The sequence below is a fragment of the Alternaria viburni genome (assembly GCF_023758015.1).
Source record: "Alternaria viburni strain BMP 2772 chromosome Unknown scaffold_21, whole genome shotgun sequence".
NCBI classification, from domain to species: Eukaryota; Fungi; Ascomycota; class Dothideomycetes; order Pleosporales; family Pleosporaceae; genus Alternaria; species Alternaria viburni.
This window is the reverse complement of record NW_026055790.1, coordinates 425,301-448,881: the sequence shown is the minus strand read 5'-3', so window position 1 is coordinate 448,881 and position 23,581 is coordinate 425,301. Positions and strand designations below refer to the sequence as shown.

The 23,581-nt window shown below is 51.7% G+C and overlaps 9 protein-coding genes and 1 non-coding gene across 10 annotated transcripts; 6 read left to right on the top strand and 4 right to left on the bottom strand.

Moving 5' to 3' along the window:
- Positions 1–971: 971 nt before the first annotated feature.
- J4E79_008721 (uncharacterized protein) lies at positions 972–1,516 on the top strand (the record flags this gene model as incomplete). Its single annotated transcript, XM_049357575.1, has 2 exons — positions 972–1,085; positions 1,220–1,516. 2 exons carry the CDS (start codon positions 972–974, stop codon positions 1,514–1,516), a joined length of 411 nt encoding a protein of 136 aa, XP_049208046.1.
- Positions 1,517–4,291: 2,775 nt separating this feature from the next.
- On the bottom strand, positions 4,292–5,279 carry J4E79_008720 (uncharacterized protein; the record flags this gene model as incomplete). The annotated part of the gene is made up of 2 exons (XM_049357574.1): positions 4,292–4,779; positions 4,835–5,279. 2 exons carry the CDS (start codon positions 5,277–5,279, stop codon positions 4,292–4,294), a joined length of 933 nt encoding a protein of 310 aa, XP_049208045.1.
- Positions 5,280–6,377: 1,098 nt separating this feature from the next.
- Positions 6,378–9,786, top strand: J4E79_008719 (uncharacterized protein; the record flags this gene model as incomplete). Its single annotated transcript, XM_049357573.1, has 4 exons — positions 6,378–7,210; positions 7,231–7,424; positions 7,542–8,015; positions 8,069–9,786. 4 exons carry the CDS (start codon positions 6,378–6,380, stop codon positions 9,784–9,786), a joined length of 3,219 nt encoding a protein of 1,072 aa, XP_049208044.1.
- Positions 9,787–12,012: 2,226 nt separating this feature from the next.
- On the top strand, positions 12,013–12,938 carry J4E79_008718 (uncharacterized protein; the record flags this gene model as incomplete). Its single annotated transcript, XM_049357572.1, has 2 exons — positions 12,013–12,227; positions 12,284–12,938. 2 exons carry the CDS (start codon positions 12,013–12,015, stop codon positions 12,936–12,938), a joined length of 870 nt encoding a protein of 289 aa, XP_049208043.1.
- A 542-nt stretch (positions 12,939–13,480) lies between these two features.
- On the bottom strand, positions 13,481–14,086 carry J4E79_008717 (uncharacterized protein; the record flags this gene model as incomplete). The annotated part of the gene is made up of 1 exon (XM_049357571.1): positions 13,481–14,086. One exon carries the CDS (start codon positions 14,084–14,086, stop codon positions 13,481–13,483), a length of 606 nt encoding a protein of 201 aa, XP_049208042.1.
- A 2,134-nt stretch (positions 14,087–16,220) lies between these two features.
- On the top strand, positions 16,221–16,307 carry J4E79_008716. The gene has a single exon. It is a non-coding gene; the product is annotated as a tRNA-Gly (tRNA).
- A 338-nt stretch (positions 16,308–16,645) lies between these two features.
- J4E79_008715 (uncharacterized protein) lies at positions 16,646–17,750 on the top strand (the record flags this gene model as incomplete). The annotated part of the gene is made up of 3 exons (XM_049357570.1): positions 16,646–16,689; positions 16,741–17,111; positions 17,191–17,750. The coding sequence occupies 3 exons, from the start codon at positions 16,646–16,648 to the stop codon at positions 17,748–17,750; spliced, it is 975 nt and encodes a 324-aa protein (XP_049208041.1).
- A 259-nt stretch (positions 17,751–18,009) lies between these two features.
- LYS3 (Saccharopine dehydrogenase [NADP(+), L-glutamate-forming]) lies at positions 18,010–19,627 on the bottom strand (the record flags this gene model as incomplete). The annotated part of the gene is made up of 5 exons (XM_049357569.1): positions 18,010–19,203; positions 19,254–19,371; positions 19,421–19,450; positions 19,502–19,562; positions 19,612–19,627. 5 exons carry the CDS (start codon positions 19,625–19,627, stop codon positions 18,010–18,012), a joined length of 1,419 nt encoding a protein of 472 aa, XP_049208040.1.
- A 719-nt stretch (positions 19,628–20,346) lies between these two features.
- J4E79_008713 (uncharacterized protein) lies at positions 20,347–22,811 on the top strand (the record flags this gene model as incomplete). Its single annotated transcript, XM_049357568.1, has 4 exons — positions 20,347–20,397; positions 20,449–21,438; positions 21,488–21,619; positions 21,669–22,811. 4 exons carry the CDS (start codon positions 20,347–20,349, stop codon positions 22,809–22,811), a joined length of 2,316 nt encoding a protein of 771 aa, XP_049208039.1.
- Positions 22,812–23,012: 201 nt separating this feature from the next.
- On the bottom strand, positions 23,013–23,544 carry J4E79_008712 (uncharacterized protein; the record flags this gene model as incomplete). Its single annotated transcript, XM_049357567.1, has 2 exons — positions 23,013–23,268; positions 23,372–23,544. The coding sequence occupies 2 exons, from the start codon at positions 23,542–23,544 to the stop codon at positions 23,013–23,015; spliced, it is 429 nt and encodes a 142-aa protein (XP_049208038.1).
- Positions 23,545–23,581: the final 37 nt, after the last annotated feature.

Sequence of the window (23,581 nt, the reverse complement as noted above, 5' to 3'; positions counted from 1 at the left end):
AAGTTCCTTCCTCTTGTGCTTTCTTGTTCATCACACTTCCACCTTTTTTTTACCAAAATTCAACTGGGACCATTTGATGGTTGTCCTGTCCTCCTTCTTTTCAAAAAGGGCAAAAAAGCCGCCATGTCTCCAGACGCCTCACAAAATTCACGTAAAAGACTCCCATGGCCCGTCTTGCCTCTCGAAAAAATACACGAAAGCTTAAACGAATGGCTTCTTCCTCTTGTCGCCGGCTCCAAAAGAAAGAATTTTCTCAACCATGGCGAGTGGCTGTCTGCCGAGTTCCAGCAGTTCATCTTCGAGCACTCATACCACTATCTGCTTGTTGGACATCGAAAACAAGATCTAATCAAGCTATGTGCTGAGCTGAGGCTTTACACACCTCACCACGACATTGCTCGGTGCTCCTGTCCGAAAACACGATTTCTGGAATTCATGGGCTGGGCTGAGCCTTTACACACCTCACCACGACATTGCGTGGTGTTCCCGTCCGAAAGGATGTATGACCTCAACGATGGTGGGCGGCTGTCTGCCGAGCTCCAGCAGTTCATCTTCGAGCACTCGTACCACCAGCGACCACGTTGCCATCAAGGGTACAGCTCGATCTGTCCGAAAAAACAACTCCAAAATTCTGCATGGTTTCTTCCATCGAAGATGTCAAGAAAGCTAAGCATGAGTCGAGATCCGCGGACGGGCGGGTATATAAACCCCCTCGACGTCCCGGTTTTTCTCTTCTTCAACACACACTCCGGTTCTTATCTACTAAAAGCTATCGCCACTACTACCTATGGTTCCCGCCTCTTCCACCAAAACGCGTCTAGGACTATGCCATGAGAGATCGCTCTTCCTGCCTCTTTGTCCAAAAGTTACGATCGCTCGAGCGATGTGCGAGTGTGCCTCCAAAAATCTTCGATGGACTTTTTCATGTGCGGAGAAGACCTCTTGCTGCTAAAACAGCACTCCTACCCTTCATGGTGCCTGTCGCTCCGGCACCTGGAGTCTACTTCCCACCCTTCGGATCGAAACCGACAAGCCAATCCCGTATATGTTCGGCAACACCTCAGAAGATACTGGAAAAGAGAAAGGTATGCGCAGTTGTCGCCATGACTTTCCGCCTGGAAAAAGACTTTGAAGTTCAACATGTGTCGGGTCTCGACTGCCAGCTCAACCGTACACCCGAATCAAGAAGTCTTTCTTCCAGATCGTCATGCGCGAGTAGCCTTCTCAGCAGTACACCCAAGTCAAGAAGTCTTTCTTCCAGATCATCATGCGCGAGTGGCCTTCTCAGCAGTACACCCAAATCAAGAAGTCTTTCTTCCAGATCGTCATGCGCGAGTGGCCTTCTCAGCAGTACACCCAGATCAAGAAGTCTTTCTTCCAGCGCGGAGAAACCCGCTTCGACCTCGAGGACGTCTTCTTCTATCGACAACACGCAACTCCACCTATGTTTCACGAAAACAACGACCGCCACTGCCGATGGGGTCTGGTTCTTCTAAAAGCAAGATGTTCAATATGACATGACCTTCCGACTCAAAACGCGAAAACGATTTGTCCATGTGTGCGCTCCGACTCCGGCATACAAAAACACGGATATCACTGGCATGACTTGCTGTGAGGAAACCGCAAGTTATGTTTCTCTACACAAAATACTTGGATATCAATGCTATGGTGTCCTGCTCTTGGTGGGACGGGACGCCAACGGCACCTTCCGGCGTGCTCAAGAGCTCACCCGCGCTATTGGCCAAGTCTTCAACTGTAACTCGCCTCAGTTCGATGGCTTCCTGCGCTTCTCAAAAGATTAGAATGGTTAGGCATGACTCTCTGGTCTGGAGGAACGAGGGTGCTGGCGGATGCTGGGTTTTTACCTCGATGTCTATAAAAGGGCTATCCTCTTCGTAGTCTACTACCATTTTACTTTGTCTACTTTAACGCACACCAAAACGACGGGAGAAAAAGGCTATGGCGTTCTGCTCTTCTCAAAAACAAGTTCGTGGATTCCGATGGCGGCTCGGCCTGGGGCATTGGCACATTCCACAGATGACATAGTTCGAATTCAACTCATATCAAAAAACATCATCGACTTATTACATGGGTACAATTTTACGTGAGCTTTCCTCTTACTAAAATCTGAATGCACTTACGTGATGACCTCCTACTCTCCTCAAATGTTCTACCGCGCCGCTCCATGGCTTCTCGGACTGAAACAATGCTCAACACGGGGGATAGCAAAGTCTGACCTCACCCTCACATATAAAGCCACCTTTCTTCTTGCCTTCTTTCTTCACAAAGACTCCGCACTTCTACTTATCATAACCTAAAAGCCAACTATCTCTGTTCGATGGCTTCGCGGACTTCTTCCAAAAAACACTGCGATGTCCCGCGATGACTGTCCGACCTAAAAGACTTGCAATGCGCTCAAATGGCGAGGCTCTACTTCAATCTCAGATATAAAGACTTGTTCCTTCTTGATTCTTCCTCCACTATTACTCCACGCTTCTGCTCTCTGTACACCAAAACTGCGACGAGTGCCATGCATGGTTTCGCGCACTCCTTCCCAAAATAATGGCATCATTGTCCAATAGTCAGCAAATACATCCCATGAAGTTGAGAGTACTTTGAGGCTAGAAAGCCCGCCCCAGAACTACAAATACATAGATGACTTCGTCATGTCTTTGTGTGCAGACCACCAAAAAAGCGATACTCAACCTAACATGAGAGGGTTTGGGTAGTAGTACGCGTACCCACCGTATCTTCTCCTCGGATCCAGCATAAAAGACCGCCTTCTTCCTCGCTCTTTTCTCCCTTTATAACACACCTCCGTCTTACTTAACTAAAATATTCACGACAAGCGCCGCATGTTCCTGTGGTCTTGTTCCCAAAAATGCGTTTTGACGCCGTCATGACTTTGCGCTCAGCAAAAGTCTCGGACATCTTCCAACCTTATCCATACGTTATACCAGATCCTAAAAACATATTTATCATATGCATGTCAATTAGTCGAAAGCAAGCAGCAAAGCCATCACCATATGCGGCAAGACGTGCCAGAAAAATTTCCCAATACATCTCATGTGCGGTTGAAGTCGTCAAAGATTAACATTTTTAACATATGAGCGCGCAGCTGGGGGCCTGTATAAATAAACTTCCTGTCTTCGCTGCCTGTTTCTTCTTTATCCATTCATTCTTGTTCCGCATATCCAAAATACGGACTGGAAGCTTCATGGCGGCAGTCTCTCCCGTCTCCAAAACAACGATAAAGACTGTGCATGGTGTGCTGTTGGAAGTCGCCAAAAGCTTTCCACTTTAACAATATGAGCGGCCACCATGAGAAGTGTATATATAAACATCCCCTCTTCGCTGGCCTTTCTCCTCTTTATCTACACATTCGTCTTGCGAGTATCCAAAAAACTTCAGAGTCTCAGATGATGACGGCCGTCTTTCCCGTTTTCTAGAATAAATTAACGACAACACTATGGTGCGCTGTTAAAGATCTCCAAAATATGTACATGGCATCCTTATTGCGGCCCATTGGGAGAGGTATATCTAAATATCCCCTCTGCGCAGTCTCCTTGTTCCACATCTTAAAGTTATATACTCCGCAAATTCAAAACAACTAGCCGCCGTGCTGATGGCGGCTGTCTCTTCCTTCTTCCAAAAATACAGACAACCTCAACGATGGCGTGCTTGCGGGCTTCGCTGCGATCAAAACGGGCGTTCAAGATCGTGATGAAAGCGACGAAGCTGTCCAAAAATGCTATGTGATGAACTCACGGCCAGAACTCCGGTCCTGGTGAGTTCAAATACGGCTTCCTTCGCGACATATGAGTGCGTTGGGAGTGTTGAAAGACTACACCAATGTCTTGATGCTTGCCTCGTTCTGGGATTCGTTTGCTGCGGGTGTATAAAGCCTGGCTCAAAGATCGTTCTCTCCGTCTTTAATTACCTACGCTATTCTTGTCAAAACCAAAAGAGTCTGAGGACGACCGGATGTTCTTTTGCGCCGGGGATTCAAAAACAAGACATGACGTAGACATGCGTGCAAAAAGTGTCGAAGGAGAGGTCTATGGGGTAGCGAGGCTTCTACCAAGCTATCGTTGTCATCGATACTCTGAGTAAGTTGATGGCGTGGCGCTGCTGTGTTGGGATTAGGAGGGGGACTTTGAAAAGGACAAGCATGTGTTGCTCGGACTCGACCATAGGCTGGCATTACGTTCATTCGATCTATCGTGAAGACGTTCCCGTCACCTCATGTCGCCCAATCCATCGTCATTACCACCACACCTTCGCATTTTTCTTAACCCTGCATCTCAATACCTCCACTCCCGTGGATTACCTCACCCGTACAATAGCTTCCCAACGGGCTAGCAAGATGCACATAACACGTCGCCATCTCGACCGGCATCCCCGGGCGATTCAGCGGGCAAGCACCTACACCCAAGCTATCCATCGCATCAGCCGGGTTGTTCTTCGTCGCAGGCTGGAGCGGCGTCCAAATGATGCCCGGCGCAACAGCGTTCACACGAATACCATTGGGCGCTTGCTGCTGGGCTAGGCCGCGGGTAAAAGTTACGATGGCGCCCTTCGTGGAAGCGTAGTCGAGAAGCATGGGGTTGGACATGTAGGATGCGACTGAGGCGCTGTTTACGATGCAGTCACCGCGCTTCATGTGTTTGAGCGCGTATTTGGACATGGCGAACATGGAGATGACGTTGGTGTGGAACGTCTTTTCGGTTACGTCGAGGTCGATTTCGGTTATGTCTGTGCAGGCTTCTTGCATGGCGGCTGTTGGATGTTAGCACGCTGGTTCGGAAGTCATGTGATAGTTATAGTATCTTACCATTGTTCACTAGGACGTTCAGCTTGCCGAAGACCTTCATATGTTGTTCAACGGCTTGCTCGCAGTTCTTCCTCTCCCGCAGGTTGAGTTGCATGAGGTTTGCTTTGCGGCCGGCTTCTTCGATCTTCTTCTTGACGTATTGCGCATCCTCCTCCTCTTCGGGCAAGTACACGATGCTTACATCTGCGCCTTCTCTTGCGAATAGGATCGCTACAGCGCGTCCGATACCAGAGTCTCCACCTGTGATCAACGCGGCCTTGCCTTGCATCAAACCACGACCTTCATACTCCTTAAGGTAGGGTTTCTGGTTCTCGTCCCAGAACTCGAGACGCGACCATTCTGCTTTTTGATCGGTCTTTGCGTCTAGACCAGGGCCGCCTTCTTGGTTTTGAGGTGTGATCTCTGTGGCAGGGTATGCGGTGACTGGGCCCTTGTTGTCGCTCATCTTGAAGGTAGTGTGACTGAAGGTACGTGCAACTGGCCTGAAAAGGGTAGAAGAGGTGATTGGCTTCCGGAAAACAAAGTTCGAAGATCTGATGATGGTTGTTTTGAACATCTCTGTCGATCGGGGGGTAGTAATTGTAGGGGCCAGTTTTGGTGGGGTTGGGATTTGATGCGATCGTCATCGAGCGTCATCGTTGGAATTCAACACCACGTCACGACGCTGAGTCTGGACTGAGGCTTTTGAAATTGTTCATTAACCGGTGCATAGAACTGCGATAACGAGCATACCAGGTGTGCATGGGTTTACCCATCTAATTGATGGATGTCGCGTTCTCTGCTCCAAACGCGTCTGAGCCGCTTCCCAGGTGTGCGTGCGTGCACAGATCATCCACGTCGGAAGAGCAACGACACGCTCACAATCGAGGAGAACCTTGGACGAACACCTGCTGAAGGGACGAGGGCCAAGAGTATCGGGTCCGGGACGTATAAGGATATAGTGACTGGAAGATACACCAGCGACCAATCTTAACTCCCGCATTCAAGCTTCTTTTGCGAAGCTACCTAGGTGATCAGGCCTGGAGCATCATTCTTGCCCCCAGCCTCCCGTCGGCAAGGGTGTAACGAAGGCTTGCACGTCCATGGAATGATGATAAGGTCTTGTTGATGCAGGTCGGTCACCGCAGCTCTTCGACTACCCGACGTCTCGCGTTCCAACCTAGGCCCGGCCAAGCGTCCGCTAACTTTCACGCAAGCTGAATCTTCTCACGACCAGTCTGCGCAGTGGCAGGCCGACGACAGCATTTCGAAACTATGTGCCGCGCATTTCATGCTGCTTGAAGAGAACAGAGGAGAAGATGGAGAGTTTCAGGGTCTTGGAACCTTCGTCATGATTCCATTGGAAGGGGGCGCCAGGGCCCTTTCAGGATTAGTCCGACGACCTTACCCCACCGCCCCTGATCCGTGCCGCCTTCCGCTTCCCGTCTCATCTCACCGTTTGTTCTCCAAGTACTCTGCATCAACGCAGACCCAACCGCATTATCTGTGATCTTTGTGAATACTTGGAAGTGCTTCTCAAACAACATTACTCTCTTCAATCGACATGGACCCATCACTCGAAAGTGATGTTCTAAACCGAAGATCGTTAATTCTAACGTACCGAAATTACAAAAACGACACGGAGTACATCGCTGGTTGGCTCGCATGGACATCGGAGAAATGCGGATACATCAGAGCTATCAACGAGCCGGAGCCTCAGCAGAAGGCGCCGCGAAAGAGGGGAAAGGCAGGCAAAGCTCGTAAGCCAGCCAAGAAGACGCCGGAGCCTGTGACCCCAGCTCAATATCCTATACGCGTCTCCGAGTTCGTAGAGATGGCTGAACATATTGCTTCATTTGATCCCAAGATTGAAGTTCCAGCTGCGCTACAACAGGTGTTTGACCGAGTGATCTTAGCTCGGAGCAAAGTGGCCAGTTGGTTCGAGAAAGGGCACTCGACCGATTACGTCAGCAACCACAGGCACTCCTACTTTATCACCGTTCTGGAAAAGGCGGCAAAACTGCTGAAGCCTCTGATACCAGAGACGCCAGTAGTTTCTGAGAACATCAAGCTACAAAACAGGTTCGCCGGGCTTACGGTCGAAGAGACGGACCCACTGGACGATCTCATCACCGAAGTTAAGGAGAAGCAATTGCCCAAAGTCGACCCTATCCCGATTGAGCAAGACGAGGAGAGTCTCGAGCACGACTTCTTCTTCGCTATCGCGACATTTCTTGACGAGATCTACGACGTGCGAGCATGGATTGTGCGAGAGTGGGATGAATATCGGCAGACAGGTGACGGCCTCACACGCGCGGCAGTGCTTTCCAATACAGCCGTCGATCTGGTGCGGTCTGCTGAGAATCAATTGGATCAGATGCTCGTTCGTCCCAAGAAGTAAGGCTAAGCCATTGTAGTGCCCGTATACACAAGCTGACGAAGATGATTAGATACCCCGCCAAGGAATACCCTGTTTGGACTCTTCCGGCACTGCTCTACGCTCGCTTGCATGATTTCTGGGACGGCGATATCAAAGACAATGTCGATAAACTCGTCAAGCCGTCTATGAGAATCCGGCCAAACGATCATCTGTGCGAGCAGGAGACATATTGTATGTGGCACGTCTATAGCGGCCTAAAGGTATTTTTGTTATCACAGACGGGCCCACTTCACACTCGACAATCTCACATAACGCGAGAGTCATTCGGTAGTAACGCAGACAAAATAGCCCTGGAGGTCTTTGAGACCCTGGAATGGGCTCAGTTCTTCGACGTCGCAGGTCATCCTCATCTGTCTCATTTCGCTGTCGACGAGACTGCTCGGGGCATCAAACACATGATAACTTTCAAAGAGATTCCTATATGGCTCACTGTAGCGGTACAGATGTTCTTTGACGTTGAGTCGGTGTTTCAAGAGGAGGGCACGCTTGCAGCGCCTTTTCGCGAGTACAAAGAGACTGTTCGTAAAGCCGCGCAGGATTTCTCCAAAATTGATCCTATCTCCAAAATTGATCCTATCGAGCGGCCATTCAAGGGATCTGCGGATTCCGACAAAAAGATAGGCTCGCTCTATGAGAACATGCGTAATATCTTGAGCGACCATCAAGACTACGCGATTCGTGATCGCTGGGGAAGATTCATCCGGAAGATCAAGGAGGACAACCATGAGCCACTGAGTAAAACTGTAGACGAGCGGGATTACGGTACGTTTGGATCATATTGGTGTTACAAGAGGGCTAAAACTAACTTGCGACAGTCTTGAAAAGGCATCCGATCCGGTGCGGGCTTCTGAAGTACGAACTACAGCTACAGCTTAATCACAGAGCTTCCAAAATCGAGCATATGGCTGGCGACATTCTTTACATGGCCTGGCTGTATGTTGCGGTAAGCCGGATACTGCACCCGGAAATGCCCCGATGGCCTGACATGGAATATCTACTCAACGGTCGACAAGACAAGCTGTTCTTCGGCGAATGGCCAAAGACTCTCGACGAAGTGGGTAAGAAGATTGATCTCGGACGCGGCTACTCCATTGCCAATAAGGCGAGCAATCGGCGTTCAAAGAAGGACACCTGGGACAACAAGCAACTGCGCCGACTCGACGACCCAACTGTGATCGGAGAACTGTTTTTGAAGCGGATGGGCGCGGAACCCAAATCAACAGCAGAAGCCCACGAGTGGGTGATGAAGTTAGTCAGCCTGGTGTGCAAGCCAGAGTCGCAGAAGATCTTGGACCGACAGGAAAACTTGCCCCAAGGTACTTACGAAACATCGGAGTTCTTGAAGTCCGTGGAACTGCAACGCAAGCCCTTAGCCTTGCTCGGAGAGATTCGCCAGTGGCTCCTAGCGGATGAAAACGACCTGCACTTCGACTGGTTCGGTATGTTATCTACCTGTACAAAGATCTGGAAGACAATCATGCCGGCATTTCGCAAGAATCCCGTGTTCAAAGACGACCCTAACATCTACAACTGGAACGTTAATACTGTAATCACTGTACTCAAGACAGAATCTATCGCGCAAGACATGGGTACGCCTATGCCAATCTTTGAGGCGGTTTGGGAAACTTTAAAGCAGTTCATCCAGATCCCAGTATCAAAGGAAAGCGGCAGCAAAACATGGAAGGGCGATCTACATTTGGCCAAGCTTGTAGATGTTTGCAACCCTGCGATGACGTTGATGAACCCAGGGCCTATCAGCTTCATGAATCTCTATGCAAACTGGAGTGATGAAGACAAGAGAGACTCTCGTGTGGGCAGAGCAGTTTGGTATGCAATGCAGGCATTTGGTGCTAGGACCGGGAAGGAGAAGAACACCAGAGAGAGCGTGAAAGAAGAGACAGATGGTGAAGAGTCAGTCAGCGAGATATCAGCCGCCGAGGAGCCTGTCGACGAGGAACCAGCCGACAAAGAGCCAGTGAACGATACACCCGCGGATGAGTACGAACCCAGCGAGCACTCAGGCAGCCAAGACGATGAGACGGCCGAAATCGACGAAGCAGCTTCGGACGCTGGTAGTGGCATCAGTATTCAGGAATTCTCTTTGGACCTCAATGCGCTCGCTAGCCAGTACAAGAACGGCGGCAACAACATCATCTTCATGGGCAACAAAATGAAAGCGCCGGTAGCCATCAGTCGCGCGCAGATGGGCCAGCTACGTACGGCACCCAATGGGGACTTCGTATTGCCCGGCGGACCCCCAAGCCGGTCTTCTCGAGTACAAATGCTACCCCCACGGAAGTCGAAGCGTGTTCGTGGTGTTCGTGCGATAGCTACGACGGAAGATGCCCCTGATCTGTGTGCTTGCGGTCTCAGTCGGTACGGAGTGAGTGTAAGGCCGATAACGACAATGAACACCAAGGCAGCGAAAGTGGAGCACCAATGTATGGGAGCGCTATTCGAAGGGATCGACGTGCCGGATCGTGATCTTGGAGACGCTATCAAGGTGACACGACGCAAAATTCGAGGTTCGTAAAGTTGGAAAGAAGGAAAGCAGACTCGGAGCTCGTGGCATGGGACCGCGGAGGTAGCATAGCTAGTCAATGTATGTAGTCGACCACGATGTCCTCCGCACTTAGGTTTCCTGCTAGCGTTCGCTCCATGATACAAACAACGTTCTTCGAAACAGGCTGTTACAGCAACGACAGTGACGACATTGCGAACGTACCACGTACTGCCAGGTGCTTGCTGGAAATGCATCGCACCGTGCTGGAGCTCCAGCCTTCGGCTTTCCTTGCACCCACAAAGGCTCACGGTAAACAACCACGAGCACGACCTCAGCGCACGCTAGAACATTCACCTTGGAATGCTGGAGCAAGGTGCAGATCGAAGCCAATGCAGTTGCACGATAGACGCTGGAAATGAAGTTCTCGCACAAAACCAATACCCGGGTGCGTGTTTTCGCTAACAGAGACATGCCGACGGACAATCAGGTAGGTTACCGCTGCTAGTACCCATGGGATTGTTCCCGAAAAGCAATTTAAATGCAGGTTGCACGCGGCGCAGCTTCTCAAGATCATCAGGAACACTTCAATGCGTTGCTTTTGATGGACTATTGTACCATACTTGGACGATTGGGCAACAGCAACCCGGGAAATTGCATATGGCCTGCGCCACGAAATCACGCTGGAACAACACTCCAAGATACCAGGCGTACAACATAGAGTTTTTGTCTTTACTGGCATGCCATGCGTTCGCTTGTTCAAACTGTCGAAAGGAATGGAAAATGATCTCAAGAGGTCGCTCCTGTCCAACTGTCGTGTTCGGAGAAGGGTAGATAAAGCGGGGCGCTTGATGGGCGTCTGCGATGTTACTAATCGTGCGACTACCATATTTGACTACCTTGTTTGGTAATCTCCATACGTCAGTAAGCTAATGTCGACGCCGCACACTCCCTACCGATAGTCGTCACGGCCGGCAGACTTCCAAGATGCGCTCGCATGCATCCGAATCCTCCGGATCAGACGGGCGCATAACTCAACGAGGAAGGTCAGGCCTTCCTCGTGGCGACATGTCGATCGTTGAGCGGAGAGCCAGCATCTGGACCAGAGTGGAGGAAAAGTACCAAGGCTTTCGGCAGTGCTCACGCGTGTCGCTCGTATTACCAGGGAGGCCGGAAAGCGATCAGTTGCTACGATTTCAAATGCCCGTTCGGTAAGAGTTCGCCAACCTGCGTTGTTTGAAACATAGCACGGCATTGTCTCAAACGACCAGACGTTTTCGTCGCAGGAGTGAACCAAAATCGCCGCATGCGCCGGTGATGTGTTGGGAAGCGATGGGTCTTGTCGATAGGCTGTTTATCGATAGCCCTCTGGCGGCTGAAACAGCGGCGTCGTGCGGCAGCGGAAGCCCCGTATTCACCCCTGCTGCCACGACACGCAGCCGAGGGGCGATCCGACCACGAGAAAAACAGCCCCAAGTCATTACAAACGAAAACCAACATGACATCACGCCTTTTGATTCGTTCTTTTGCGTGATGAGGTTGATCTCGGTGTTTTCCGAGATCCACCGTAAATCTTGAGACTTCGATGTCTGGGCTTCGAGAATACGAAATGTACGTATGCAAACTCCACATGAGGTTGAGAATGGCACAGCAGGCTGAGACACCGACAGCTGCGTGACAGAATTAGTACTATGCAATAAGAAGGGGCACAGTTCGTCATCTCTACGCCGTACGTAGGCGCGCAGATGACTACCAATGATAGTGGGTGTGTTCCTCTACACGCCGGGCGAACCCAGTTCGTGACTAAGAAACTAGTTCTTTCGTACCTACATTAGCGTCAGGCACACACTCCACCAGCTGAGCGCCGGCGCACCTCTTTGGTCAGCAGGCCGCCTGTCAGAGACAGCAGAAGCCACCGTGCAAACCCCTCACGGGCGTCGGGAAATGCGGGGCGAAAAGTAAGCGCCTCCGAAATGATGGCCTGGACATTCCGGGCCACCTTGGCTGCTTCTGGAATGCTGGGTGGTGAGCATTCTTAAGGGCTGCTGCTCGCCCTTGCAGAGGGATATCCTTCACGCTCACAGCAAGCAAGTCACTCTCTCTTCAGTCATTCATTGACCAGTCATTCATTCTATAGCCCGGTGCTATCAACAAAACACTCATTCTTCTTCACATTCTTTATCACATTCTTCACAAGGTATACCTACCAACGAATATACCCACAAAACCGTTATCTCTACGACCAACATCAATTCAACCATGTCTATGTCCAAGATCTTCCAGACTGGCGCTCTTGTAGCTGCCCTCATCTCCACCGTGGCCGGCCACACCTCTGTCGAGCAGTTCGAGGCTGGAGGCAAGACCTACCCCGGTTTCCGTCAGGCTTCCAAGCAGGATCCTGGTAACAAGTCGCCTGCTTGGTGGACCAACCAGGGCTGGGGATACCAGCCCATCTACGGCGACAAGCTCAGCCAGTACGTTCATACCAACCCTGTTCTTCCCTTTCTTGCATGTACTAACCGAACACCAGCCCCGACATCATTGCCCACAAGGATGCCTCCCCCTCCCCATACACCGTCGAAGCCCCCGCCGGCCAAGACGTAACCTTCCACTGGCACCACGAGGGCAGCTGCGGCTCCGGAGAGGAGGGCTGGGACTGCTCTCACCACGGCTGGACAGCCACCTACATGGCATCCTGCAACGGCGACTGCAAGAACGTCGACAAGACGAAGCTCGAGTTCTTCAAGATCCACCAAAGCGCCCTCCTCGACTACCGCAAGGGCCGCTACTCCTCCGGCCAAGCCCAAGGCCAGACCGGCTACTGGGGCACCGACGCCATCTTCTACGACAACGGAAACACCCAGAAGGTTACTATCCCTTCTGAGATCCCCAGCGGAAACTACGTCCTCAGGACTGAGGTTGTGTCGATCCACAACAACGGCGATGTTAGCCAGCGCCAGTTCTGGCCTCAGGCTTTCAACATCAAGGTTACTGGCGGTGACGACAGCAAGCAGGTCCCTGCTGGAAAGAAGGGTACCGAGCTGTACAAGGCTAGCGATGAGCTTCTCCAGTGGGACCTTTACTGGCACCAGGCTGGTGAGACTATCGAGGATGCGCCTGGTCCTAAGCTCGCTGCTGTCGCTTCCGTTCAGAAGCGTGCTCACGCTCGTGACTTCTCTGCTTAGGCAACCCTTTTTACACTTTCTACCTTTTCTTCTTCTTTCTCCGTCATTAGGAGTGGCTGGTCGCATGCTATGCGGGTTAGCTGCGCGGATTACAAAATGGTGTATACGGGCATGGGTTGGGGTTTAGGCTTTCACGGACTGGGACTGGGATTCTTCTTCTTGGGCATCACTTTCGATTGGACTGGGTCTTTCGGTTGGGATGATGCTGCGACGACCTTTTTATGATTCACTTCTTAGATACACTTGGGCATTACTGCAATGCAACTTTGGAAGTTTCGAGCACTGCGCTCAACCACACAATTATTTTGTTCTTCCTGGATTCGTGATGTTTCCTTCTTCGTGTGACTCCTGGCTAGTAGCCGCCTTGAACTCATAGCATAAGCTAGCCGTGACTGTCTCCGTTCGACTGCTCTGGACACTTGGGTTCGACTGGTCGAACGGCAGCTTTGCAGTTCCCTGGAAATCTCATCTCCTCTTGGCCAATCACTTAACGCAGAGTTCAGGCCACGCTCTTCCCCAAACACGCGAAAACCACCCGATTCTTACAGGATATACACACGAGTCGGGTTATGGTAGTGTTCACACGGAATCTTAACCCCCTCACGATCCATCCATCTAACACTCATAGTCCACGCGTTAAGCCGCATCATCATCGTCCACCAAACATCTTCATACGGGATAGGCACGTCCCCATGATTCCAGCCCCTTTGGCTCTCCTCCATTTCTTCGACGAACTTCGGTACATTGTCGGCGTAAACGCAAGCGCGCTCCGTAAAGATGGGATCCATACCAGCGGGAATATTCCTCCTCCCTGTTGCGGGCGGCGTGGCGATGTTCTGCAAGGCTTTTTCGTAGCTGTGTACGTTGACGGAGATGTGGCAACGCACTGCCTGAAAATAAAGCTTAGAATGAAGCATGCCTAACGTCTTTTCAAGATACGCGGTAGTGTCGTCAAATGCTTCCTTAAAGAAATCCAGTTCCCGGGTATCTGCTCCGCTAATGCGGGTCTTCTGCATGAATTTCAAGGGTCCCAACCCTTCCCAGCTTTCGTAGAATTGGAGTACACGCTTTTTTTGATCTGATAACTCTGTCTCCTTTGCTTTGAGTAGCACCTGCCAGACATTGCGTGACTCGGGTCTCTCGCCCATTGTTGTCAGCGGAAACGGAAACGGGTTGTCGACCGCATTTAATGCCACATTGTGTATGAGTGGCCATTTACAGCACAGGCCGAGAATATCCGTGAAACCAGGAAGTCTGTGAGCGGGGTCTTGACACGACATGCTTGTCTCTAAAGCTAGTCTCACATCGCCATATATCTCCATGACGTCTAATGAGTGATTGAGATCCGGCACCTCAGGCGCTTTTTTATCTCTGAGTAGCAAAACCTTATTGAGGAAAATGATAGGAAGTATCCCACACGCCATCTACTCTTTGTTAGCTCGGGTAAACAGTGAGGCTATGGGCTTGTCCACACGGAGGCGCGACGTCGCACACAACTGATCCAATCAATAACCCATGAAGAAGACAATGATTGAAGATGAGCGCACCCCGATCCTCGCAAAACCTGCTCGACGATAAGGATGCGCTGTTACGTACCTGGTCTGCAGCCGTACTGTTAATACGCCATTCGTGGTCCGGAAATTGGTGTGGCCCAGTCGTGCTATATTCTACCACCAGCCCCATGCCGCGTACAATAGAGGTGGAGAAGCTTCTTCCGCTACCAGCCGCACGCATCTTGCCCTCGTCAATCCGAAAGTCTGACCAGGCCATGCCCAACCGATGTGCCATAGTGATCAAACATCCCACCGTCGTACTTGCGACTGGGCGCACGATGTCTGGTGGCATGAAGTCCCAAGAGCGTATCTTTCCTGCGCATAGGGAAACGCGAAGTCAGTGTAAGTTTTGACGATATGTGCAGTTCCGAAACCTACTTGAGATACATATCAGCTTCACGTTATTTGGCAGCATGCCGTGGGGCTGATGCTTATAGCGGTATCTGACGGTAGCTTCTTGATTGACGTGAATATCATCCAGTAGATTTATCCAAGTGGGCACGTCGTCCGCTGTATACATTCATCTATAAGCTCCTCTCTAGCCGGCTGGTTGCTGGGAAGCTTACCATAGGAGTTTGACGAATAGATACTTCTACAGAGGGTACCCCGACACGAGCGTTCAGTACCCAAGAGTGATACTGGCTTCGAGTGCGGGACTAAATAGTGTGCCTTCTGCCAAAATATCGACCTAGGGTCAGGGAAACTCGGTATTGGCCTGTTCTGATCGAGAAGGAAAGAATCGCGATGTTCGCAATCCGACATCTTCGCCATCTCGAAGTGAGGAGTCGTCACCATGACCTCGTATCGGAACGAGCTCCTACTGAACTTAGATAACCATGATTGAGTTGGTTGAGAGTAGAGATCTCACCATCTGAACTTCAGCACAACCAACTTGTACCAATTGCCGATGACAGAAGGTTGGCATCTGCGGTATCCATCTGCCGTCGAGAAGAGTTGGGCGATGAGTTGGCCGGCTGCGATAACCAGGGCTGAGATTGCTATAGCCAAGGCGGCGGTCGCCACGCTGGCTTCGCTGACCATACTAGCGTGTGCCCGAAGATTTATTGCTTTGGGTTCTTAGGTCATTCGGAAACTGTGCTTTCGAGCATATACGAAATTACAGTTGTCAGGAAACTGAAGCTGGCGGGGTGGTCAGGCCGGAAGCCTTTTATGAGCTGAGTTCTCAGCCTGCTCACTCATGCAAGCCTTCGCGTAAGCATAAAGTCCCGGTTGTCTCAACCCAATGATTCATTCTTTCGAAATAACAGGCCAGGATTGACCCGCTGCTAGGGCCTGCCGTAACGCCATTCCGCGTGCTGTACGGTGTACGTATGATACGGAAGATTATCTGGTAGTGAAGATGGCAACGATGATGCGAGGAGCAGCGGGTTTACCGAGTTTCAACAAAAACGGTTTGCTGCGTCTATGTAATCTTCCAACTGGGATCAGAGTATCTCGTAGGCGTGCGGATAATGTCCTTAGTCGATGCTACCCGTGCATCGAAGGAGCTACGCTCGCGGGCTGTATGGGTAAGCGCCAGCACCCCGCTCCTGCCATCTCGTCCCACCTCGACCCCGCCACTTCGATCCTCCGGCCAAGGCAAGACGTCTTTGAAACCATCAGACGCTCGGAACATGTGATTACATAGCTGAACGATCTGTTGTCCGTGGAAACCGAAACCTTGATAGCTATATAAACTCAAAACATCGAAATTTACCTAATCTTCACTGCGGCAATGGTTTAAGGGTAAAATCCAAGCTTCCCACGCTTCATACGTAGCCTGCTTGGGCTCCGAGTTCGAGTCTCGGTTGCCGCAAACTTCGATGTTTTTTGCTCCTGTGGTGTTCATGAAGTTTGCCGCGCTTTCAAACTTCAGCGCGTCGGAGTAGAAAGGCTTCTCTTTTTGCGCATTGTCGCGACATGACATCCATGGATTGGCGCAGCGCGTAGAAACAGGAAGAAAAGAGGGGATTGAGATGTGACTTGAGAAGTAAGTACCGCAAACAATGATGTGCGATAGGAGTTGAAGACGTGCGTGAGGCTAATGTGGGGTTCAGCAGCCGCCCGTAGCGCTGCGTCATCGCTCCCAAACACGATCCAGCAGCTCTCCAGCAACACCAAGGCACCATCCCACCGACCCCTCAACCACCCAATATGGCTTCCAAGATCGAAAAGACGCTTGCGCGACAACGCGAAAAGTAATTTCAGACCTCATGACCACCCCAGACGCGATGGCTAACCCCGCCCAGAATCGCTGAAGGCCAATTCTACGAAGCCCACCAACAACTCCGCGTAATCGCATCCCGCTACACCAAAGCCTCCGATTGGGCATCCGCGACCTCCATCCTACACTCTGGCGCGCTGTCTCTCCTCCAAGCAGGTCAAGGCGGTTCCGGCGGCGACCTATGCATATTCCTACTCGACGTGTACAACAAGGGGGAGGTTAAGGTAGATGCTGAGAGCAAGGGACGACTACTTGGTCTGCTACGCGCCTTTCCTAAAGATGAGCCTACAAAGAAGAAGTTCGTGGGCGAGATGGTAGCATGGAGTAGTCGATTCGGCGATTATCCAGCTGGCGACCCAGAGATACATCATGTCGCGGGAGGACTATACGCAGAGGGTACGCCCACCACCTCTCTCATCCCCTACTGCAATCCCACCCCCATTTCCAAGAGTACCTACTAACAAAAACCCCACAGACCTCGAACCCTACGAAGCAGAACGCCACCTCCTCCTCGGCACCCAAGACTCCGCCTCAACCCTCTCCTCCCTCCACTACTCCTGGTACACCTCCGACGCACCCCACACCGCCCCCCTCTACCTCGCCCGCGGCACCCTCCCCTACCTGCTCACAGGAAACCTGCGCGCAGCAAACAAACACTACCTCCTCTTCACCTCGTCCCTGCAACGCGCGCCGAACCCGCCCACGCAGCCCGTTTCTACAAAGTCCTCCGACTTCACCGTATACCCTTCACTACCACTGTTGAACTTTCTGGGGCTACTGTTGCTGAGTGTGGAGCGCGGGGATCCGAGTCTCTGGAGGCAGTTGAAGAGCCACTACGCGGGGGACCTGAAGGATGTGAATTGGGGGGAGGCGCTGGATCAGGTGGGCGAGATGTACTTTGGGATTAAGATTCCGAGGCAGGGGAACCCGATGTTCGATATGCTGGGGAGTATGTTTGGGGGTGGGATGGGCGGTGGTGGTGCGCCGGCGAAGAAGGCTGTTGGTGGGAGGCCGCCGGCTGCTGGGCTGGATTGAGCAGACTGTACGGATACGGGGTGTTAGATGGAGAAGCTTTGCGCTTGCATTGTCTAGATTGAATGCGTTGCAGAGGCGGAGGGAAAGCTTTCTAGAGTTAGGCACGAGATACAGCAGAAGAGATACCATTTCACCAAACGATGTCAGAATCTGGAAGCGATTGATGTGTTCATTCAGTCAATTCAAAGCTTATAAGCTTTTGTCTATACCTACCATGTCCATCAAATACCTTCTTCCTTCTTGCATCCAGACAACCACCTTACATAGGCACAGTCTTCTCCTTGAACACAACGCCATACTGGTCCTCAAGCGTCTTCATCAACGGGCGGCAGATCTCGGGGCTCATAGGAGCCAGGATACCCTTCTCGCTCAGAGTACCATCAAGCACCTGCTGTACAGCGACCGCGCAAGGAACACCAACAAGCTTAGCCATGGCAGAGTAACCTTTAGGGTCACCGTAGTCAGCCAATGTGCAAGTGCGAACAGCCTTGCTACCGTCCTTGTTCTCAATCTCGAACCTGTGCTGCAGCATGACCATGTCGCGCTCGTCGTTCTCGTACTGCATCTTCTTCTCGAGGGTAGCGCAGAGGGTGTCAAGCGGGTTGCCGCGAGCCTCAATCTGCTCATCGGAGATGAGCCCGATCCAGCGCAGACCAGTGATGATGCGGTCCTTCTCTTCTGTGCTAGCGAACTTTGTCCGCGAGGAAATGGCCCAGATGAGGTCCTCGTCCTTGTCGCTGCTGGCGCCAATGATCTTGGCGGTTGCGTCGCGCCAGGTGCGCTTCTCGCCTTCCTTGAGGAAGTCCTTGGGGTCTTCGGACAGGAAGCCAATGTCGACGAGGCACTTGATGTATTCTGGGAAACCTTGGTAGCGCAGGGTACCGCGGATGATGGTTTGGCACTCGGGGATGTTGTAGCGCTCCTTGTAAGGTGTGGAGTCGCGGTTGGGGTATGCGACGAAGGCGTAGCCGGGGTAGATGAAGTAGGGCTTTGCCTCGGCCATCAGCTCGGGGCCCTCGACCGACTTGACCTTGCCGTCTTGGTAGAAGGCAGCCTGGTTTCGGAGCGCGAGGAGTACACCGCGGGACGACCAGGAGAACTTGTAGCCGAGCGGGTTGTCTGAGCACTCTGGTGCGGGGAGACCGCCGCAGTATGACTTGAAAGACAGGATCTTGCCACCGGCCTTGTGCACCTCGTCGATGGTGAGGACGGCGGAGAGATGGTCGACACCGGGGTCGACACCGATCTCGTTCATGACGGTGATGCCGGCCTCCTTGGCTTGGGCGTCGAGCTCCATCATCGCGGGCGAGACGTATGAGGTTGTGACGACGTTCTTCTTCTTGCGGATTGCTGACTTGATGACCGTCGCGTGGTATGTGTAGGGGATGAGGGAGATGACAACGTCGACCTTGGCGACTTCGGCGTCGAGGGCATCTGCATCGTTGACGTCAAGCTGGAAGTTGTTAGCAGAGAACTATGTATATGTAGAGTGTATGCTCGTACGCTGATGGCGTTGGTGTTGGGAATGCCCTTAGCCAGGTCCTGAGCCTTCTGGAGGGTACGGCATGCTACTGTGACCTTGACGCCAGACTTCGCGAGGACGTCAACTGTTGGGCGTGTACTGTAATTGTTAGTTTGTTGTAGATTGAGATGGTTGATAGATGACTTACACGAAACCAGCACCGAGCAAAAGAGCGGTCCTATCACCAATTAGCCAAATTCCACCACAACAATCCCACATGAGCACCTACTTTCCGCTGTATGCTCCAGCAGCCGCCCCGCTGACGTTGCCCATAAGGTTCTGTACTTTGTCTGCATCGTCAATTAGCCTAGTTCCCTTTCTTTCGTACTCTCGACTTACTTGTGATGGCCTCCATGATGTGTGATTTGGATGTAATTGCCAAGATGTGAAAAAGTTTGGGGCGAGATTATATCTTTGGCGTTGACTCCGGATCGGAATAGAGAGAAATCGGCGGGGTTACTCCGTCATCGCTCCTTGAAAGTGGGGCATGCGCGGCGCGTCACGTTGGAGATCTTGGGCTTTGGCAGACCGATGGATGTTCCGAAATCAACCACATTTTGAACATATCACGAAGTAAGACGCGTGTAATATGGTATCTAGGCTGCTGGCCTTGCCGTAGATTTCTTTCACTATTGCCTGAACGCGTTCTCCAGGCCTGTTTCGCCATGTACAGCGGGATAACGTGCAGCTGCAGATTTTATCTTGCTAAGCAGCGTCCGGAGTCTGTATGAGCAGCAGGCACGATTATCGCAGTGCATCTATTCTCATGAGCCAGTTCTTCATATCAATTTGACTTGCTGAAGATGGGATTGGACTGCAGAACATCTGGTCTGGGGCATCTCGAAAAGGGAAGTGGGTCAGCGAGCCGCGCCAAGTCAGCTAGGTCGCATTTCCACTAGCACGGTTTCCGCGGACTTGCCAGGTACGCGTTTCATATGCGACGACGACGAGCACCACCATCCACAACTTTGGACCAGGACTGAACATAGCAACTATTACTGTGACCTACTATTCCGCTTACAACAGACGTGTTTTGCAGCCACACACGACAATCAGAACTAGGCAACCGCCATCATGCCTTCAGCCGTGGACCCCGATGATGACCTATGGGTGGCCATCAAACAAGTAGATAATCCCGTATAAGTGTGCGCATATTGTACGTACTGACAGAAACAGATATCTCAGTCATCCGTGGGCTCAGACTACATTGACCAGCTGATCCCCATCATGAAAGATGCACGCTACTCAAATCAACTGCAAATCACATTCGATCGCTATGCCAACGATCGCGAAAGCGAGATCGAACGCATATGCAATGCGAATCATCAAGATTTCGTTAGCTCGGTCGACTCACTACTGAGGATACGCGACCAGACCGTGCAGATGAGTGGTGAGATTTTGCAGCTGAACGAGTCGATCCAAGAGAGCATCGAGAAGCTAGCCGAGCAGAAGAAGGCGCTGGTAGATTCGCGGGGTGTGCGCCAAAATATCGATGAAGCGTCGCAAGCGCTGAACGCGTGTCTGAACGTATTGCGCATTGCCAACTCGGTTCAGGACATGCTGAGGGAAAAGAACTACTACGCGGCGTTAAGAGCTTTGGATGAGTTACAGACGATCCATTTGAAGGAGATCAATCGATTCAAGATCGCGAATGTGATTGAGAAATCTATACCGCAAACTCAAGAGCAGATTAGAGAGGCAGTCAAGAACGACCTGAGCACGTGGCTCTATCGCATTCGCGAGTCGGCGCAGTTTCTGGGCGAGGTTTCATTTTACTACACCGATGTACGGAGAACGCGCAACCAGGAGCGCGCCGAAGCCGACACACGATTCTCTAAGTTCAAATTGAACTCAGCAATCGAACTTGTGGCCGATGAGACGGACGAGTTCGACGTGCTGAACAACGAGGAAGCTGGAAATGAGACGGACTTCTCACCCTTGTTTGAAGCTATGCACATCAACGAGACGCTCGGCAAGAGCGAGCAGTTCCGAGCAGAGTACGCATCAGATCGGCGGACGCAGAAGGATTTGATCATACCGAACAAGCTGGATCTACTGGATGAGGAATGTAGTGACTTGAGCAGCTTGCTGGAGAGTATCGCGGGATATGCGATCATCGAGAAGGCTACCATGTCTAAGACTCTGAATCTACGGTCACAGGCTGATGTGCGTAACAGTCTCTTATTCACGCAAAGCACTGCTAACAAGAGTACAGGTTGACGAGCTATGGGACTCGATGTGTCAAAGCGCGATCAATCTCATCACGAGCCAGCTTCATACCGTTGAGAACGATGAACTGCTTCTGAAGATCAAGGGTCGCATAGCGCTCTTCATGCTGACTATGGAGGTCCGTCACACACACTCACAACTCCTCTATCCTTTACTGACTGCCATAGAAATGGGGCTACTCCGTCTCCGCAATGAACGACCTCCTCCTCACCCTCTTCTCCAAATACTCCTCCCTTCTCAAAGCCCGCTTCAGCGAAGACTTCAGCGAGATTGTGCACACGGACGACTACATGCCCATGCCCATCAACTCGAGCGAAGAGTACGATAAGGTCGTCTCGGTATCCTGGTACAATCCTCCGGCGTCCAACGAACCACTTACCTTCCCCTGCGTATTACCCTTTTCGCAGATGTATCCGCTATGCTGCATCGATATCCGGAATTTCCTCAACCAGATCTACCTGTTCAGCGACGACTACTTCCAGAAGAGCAGTGTCATTGATGAGACACTGAGGCAGAGTCTGGATGAGCTGCTGTGTGAGAAGGTCTGCGGAAGCTTGATCGAGAGGTTGAGTAGTCAGTATCCTGGGCAGATTGTGCAGATCTTGACGAATTTGGAGCACTTCGAGAACGCCTGCGTTGAGCTACAAGATCTGCTCTTTGAGGCGCGTTCGTCCCCCTCAGCAACAGGTCCTGTTGTTCTCGCAGCAACCGACCGTTTCGCCAAAGCCAAGAACACCGCCTCCAACCGCGTCTTCGAGCTTGTAAACAGCAAGATCGACGACTTGATCGAAACAGCAGAGTACGACTGGATGGCCACCAAGCCCGAGACAGAACCATCGACGTACATGTTAGAGCTGACTAGGTATCTCTCCAACATAATGTCTTCGGTCCTTCTCGCGCTCCCCACGGAAATCAAAGAGTTCATCTACTTCGACGCTCTATCCCACGCATCAACCGCTATCCTCGACCTCCCTCTCGCCCAACACATCAAACGTATTTCCCCCGCTGCCGTCGCTACACTCGCCAACGACACAGCCTTCCTCAGCCAATTCGTCAGCTCGCTCAACAACCCCATCTTGATGGAGAACTTGGATGAATTGACGCAAACAGTTGCGCTGATGGGCACAGATGACTCCCTGGAGTTCTTCGACATCGCGCAGAGGAACAAGAAGTACAGCAAGGTAGACCAGATGAAGGGCGCTATCCTGCTAGAGAAGGTACAAGAAGGGGCGCAAGTCGCGGCACAGAGTCCCACTGTAGGCGGCAAGGAGCGTTTCGGTACGCTAGGTTCGAGATTCGGTATTAGATAGAGCATAGCCTGTCAATCTTCACATACATTTCACGTCATAAGAGCAATGCAACATGTGAGCCAGGAGGCATTCAACATACGTTCTATCCCTTCATTCCAACACGCCAAAACGCCGTGAAGATAGCCACGCCGGGCTATCTGGTATCATCCCGTGAACTATTATACATACGTATGCAGCAAACCACCCCAAACCCATCTCTATCTACTCGTCATCCTCCTCCTCACCCCGAGCGACAACAACCCCCTCATCCCACTCCTCCCCCTCATCCAACACCATACTAAACTCCCCCGCCAGAGCCAATTCATCGCTCGCGCTCAAAACGCCTTGAACGTCGCCCGAAGCGATCTCTTCATACACGGCCGTAATGCCGGTAATCCGGCACACGCGCGCAACACTCGCCATCATGACGAGCCCCAGCATGGCAAAGGGGCCGACAGCAACGAGTTGGCTGAACGTGCTTGAAGATAATCAGTAAAAAGGATTCCAAGCCAACTCAGCTCAAGCCAGCAAAAACTTACTAATACCAGCCATGCACAACCCCCTTATCCCAAAACCTCAACCTCGCTTCCACATTGCCCTCCCGCTCCTTGACCGGCCCCTTCTCCAGCTCCTGCAGCAGAAGCCCAATCTGCCGCCGGAAGCCGTGCAGGGATTTCCACCACGTGCAGCGCTGGTGCTGGTTTCGGTTGCGGGTGAAGATCTTGTTGAGGAGCGTGTGGATGTCGTGCAGCATTGCTATGTCGTGCGGGGATGCGTTCAGCAGCGCTGTG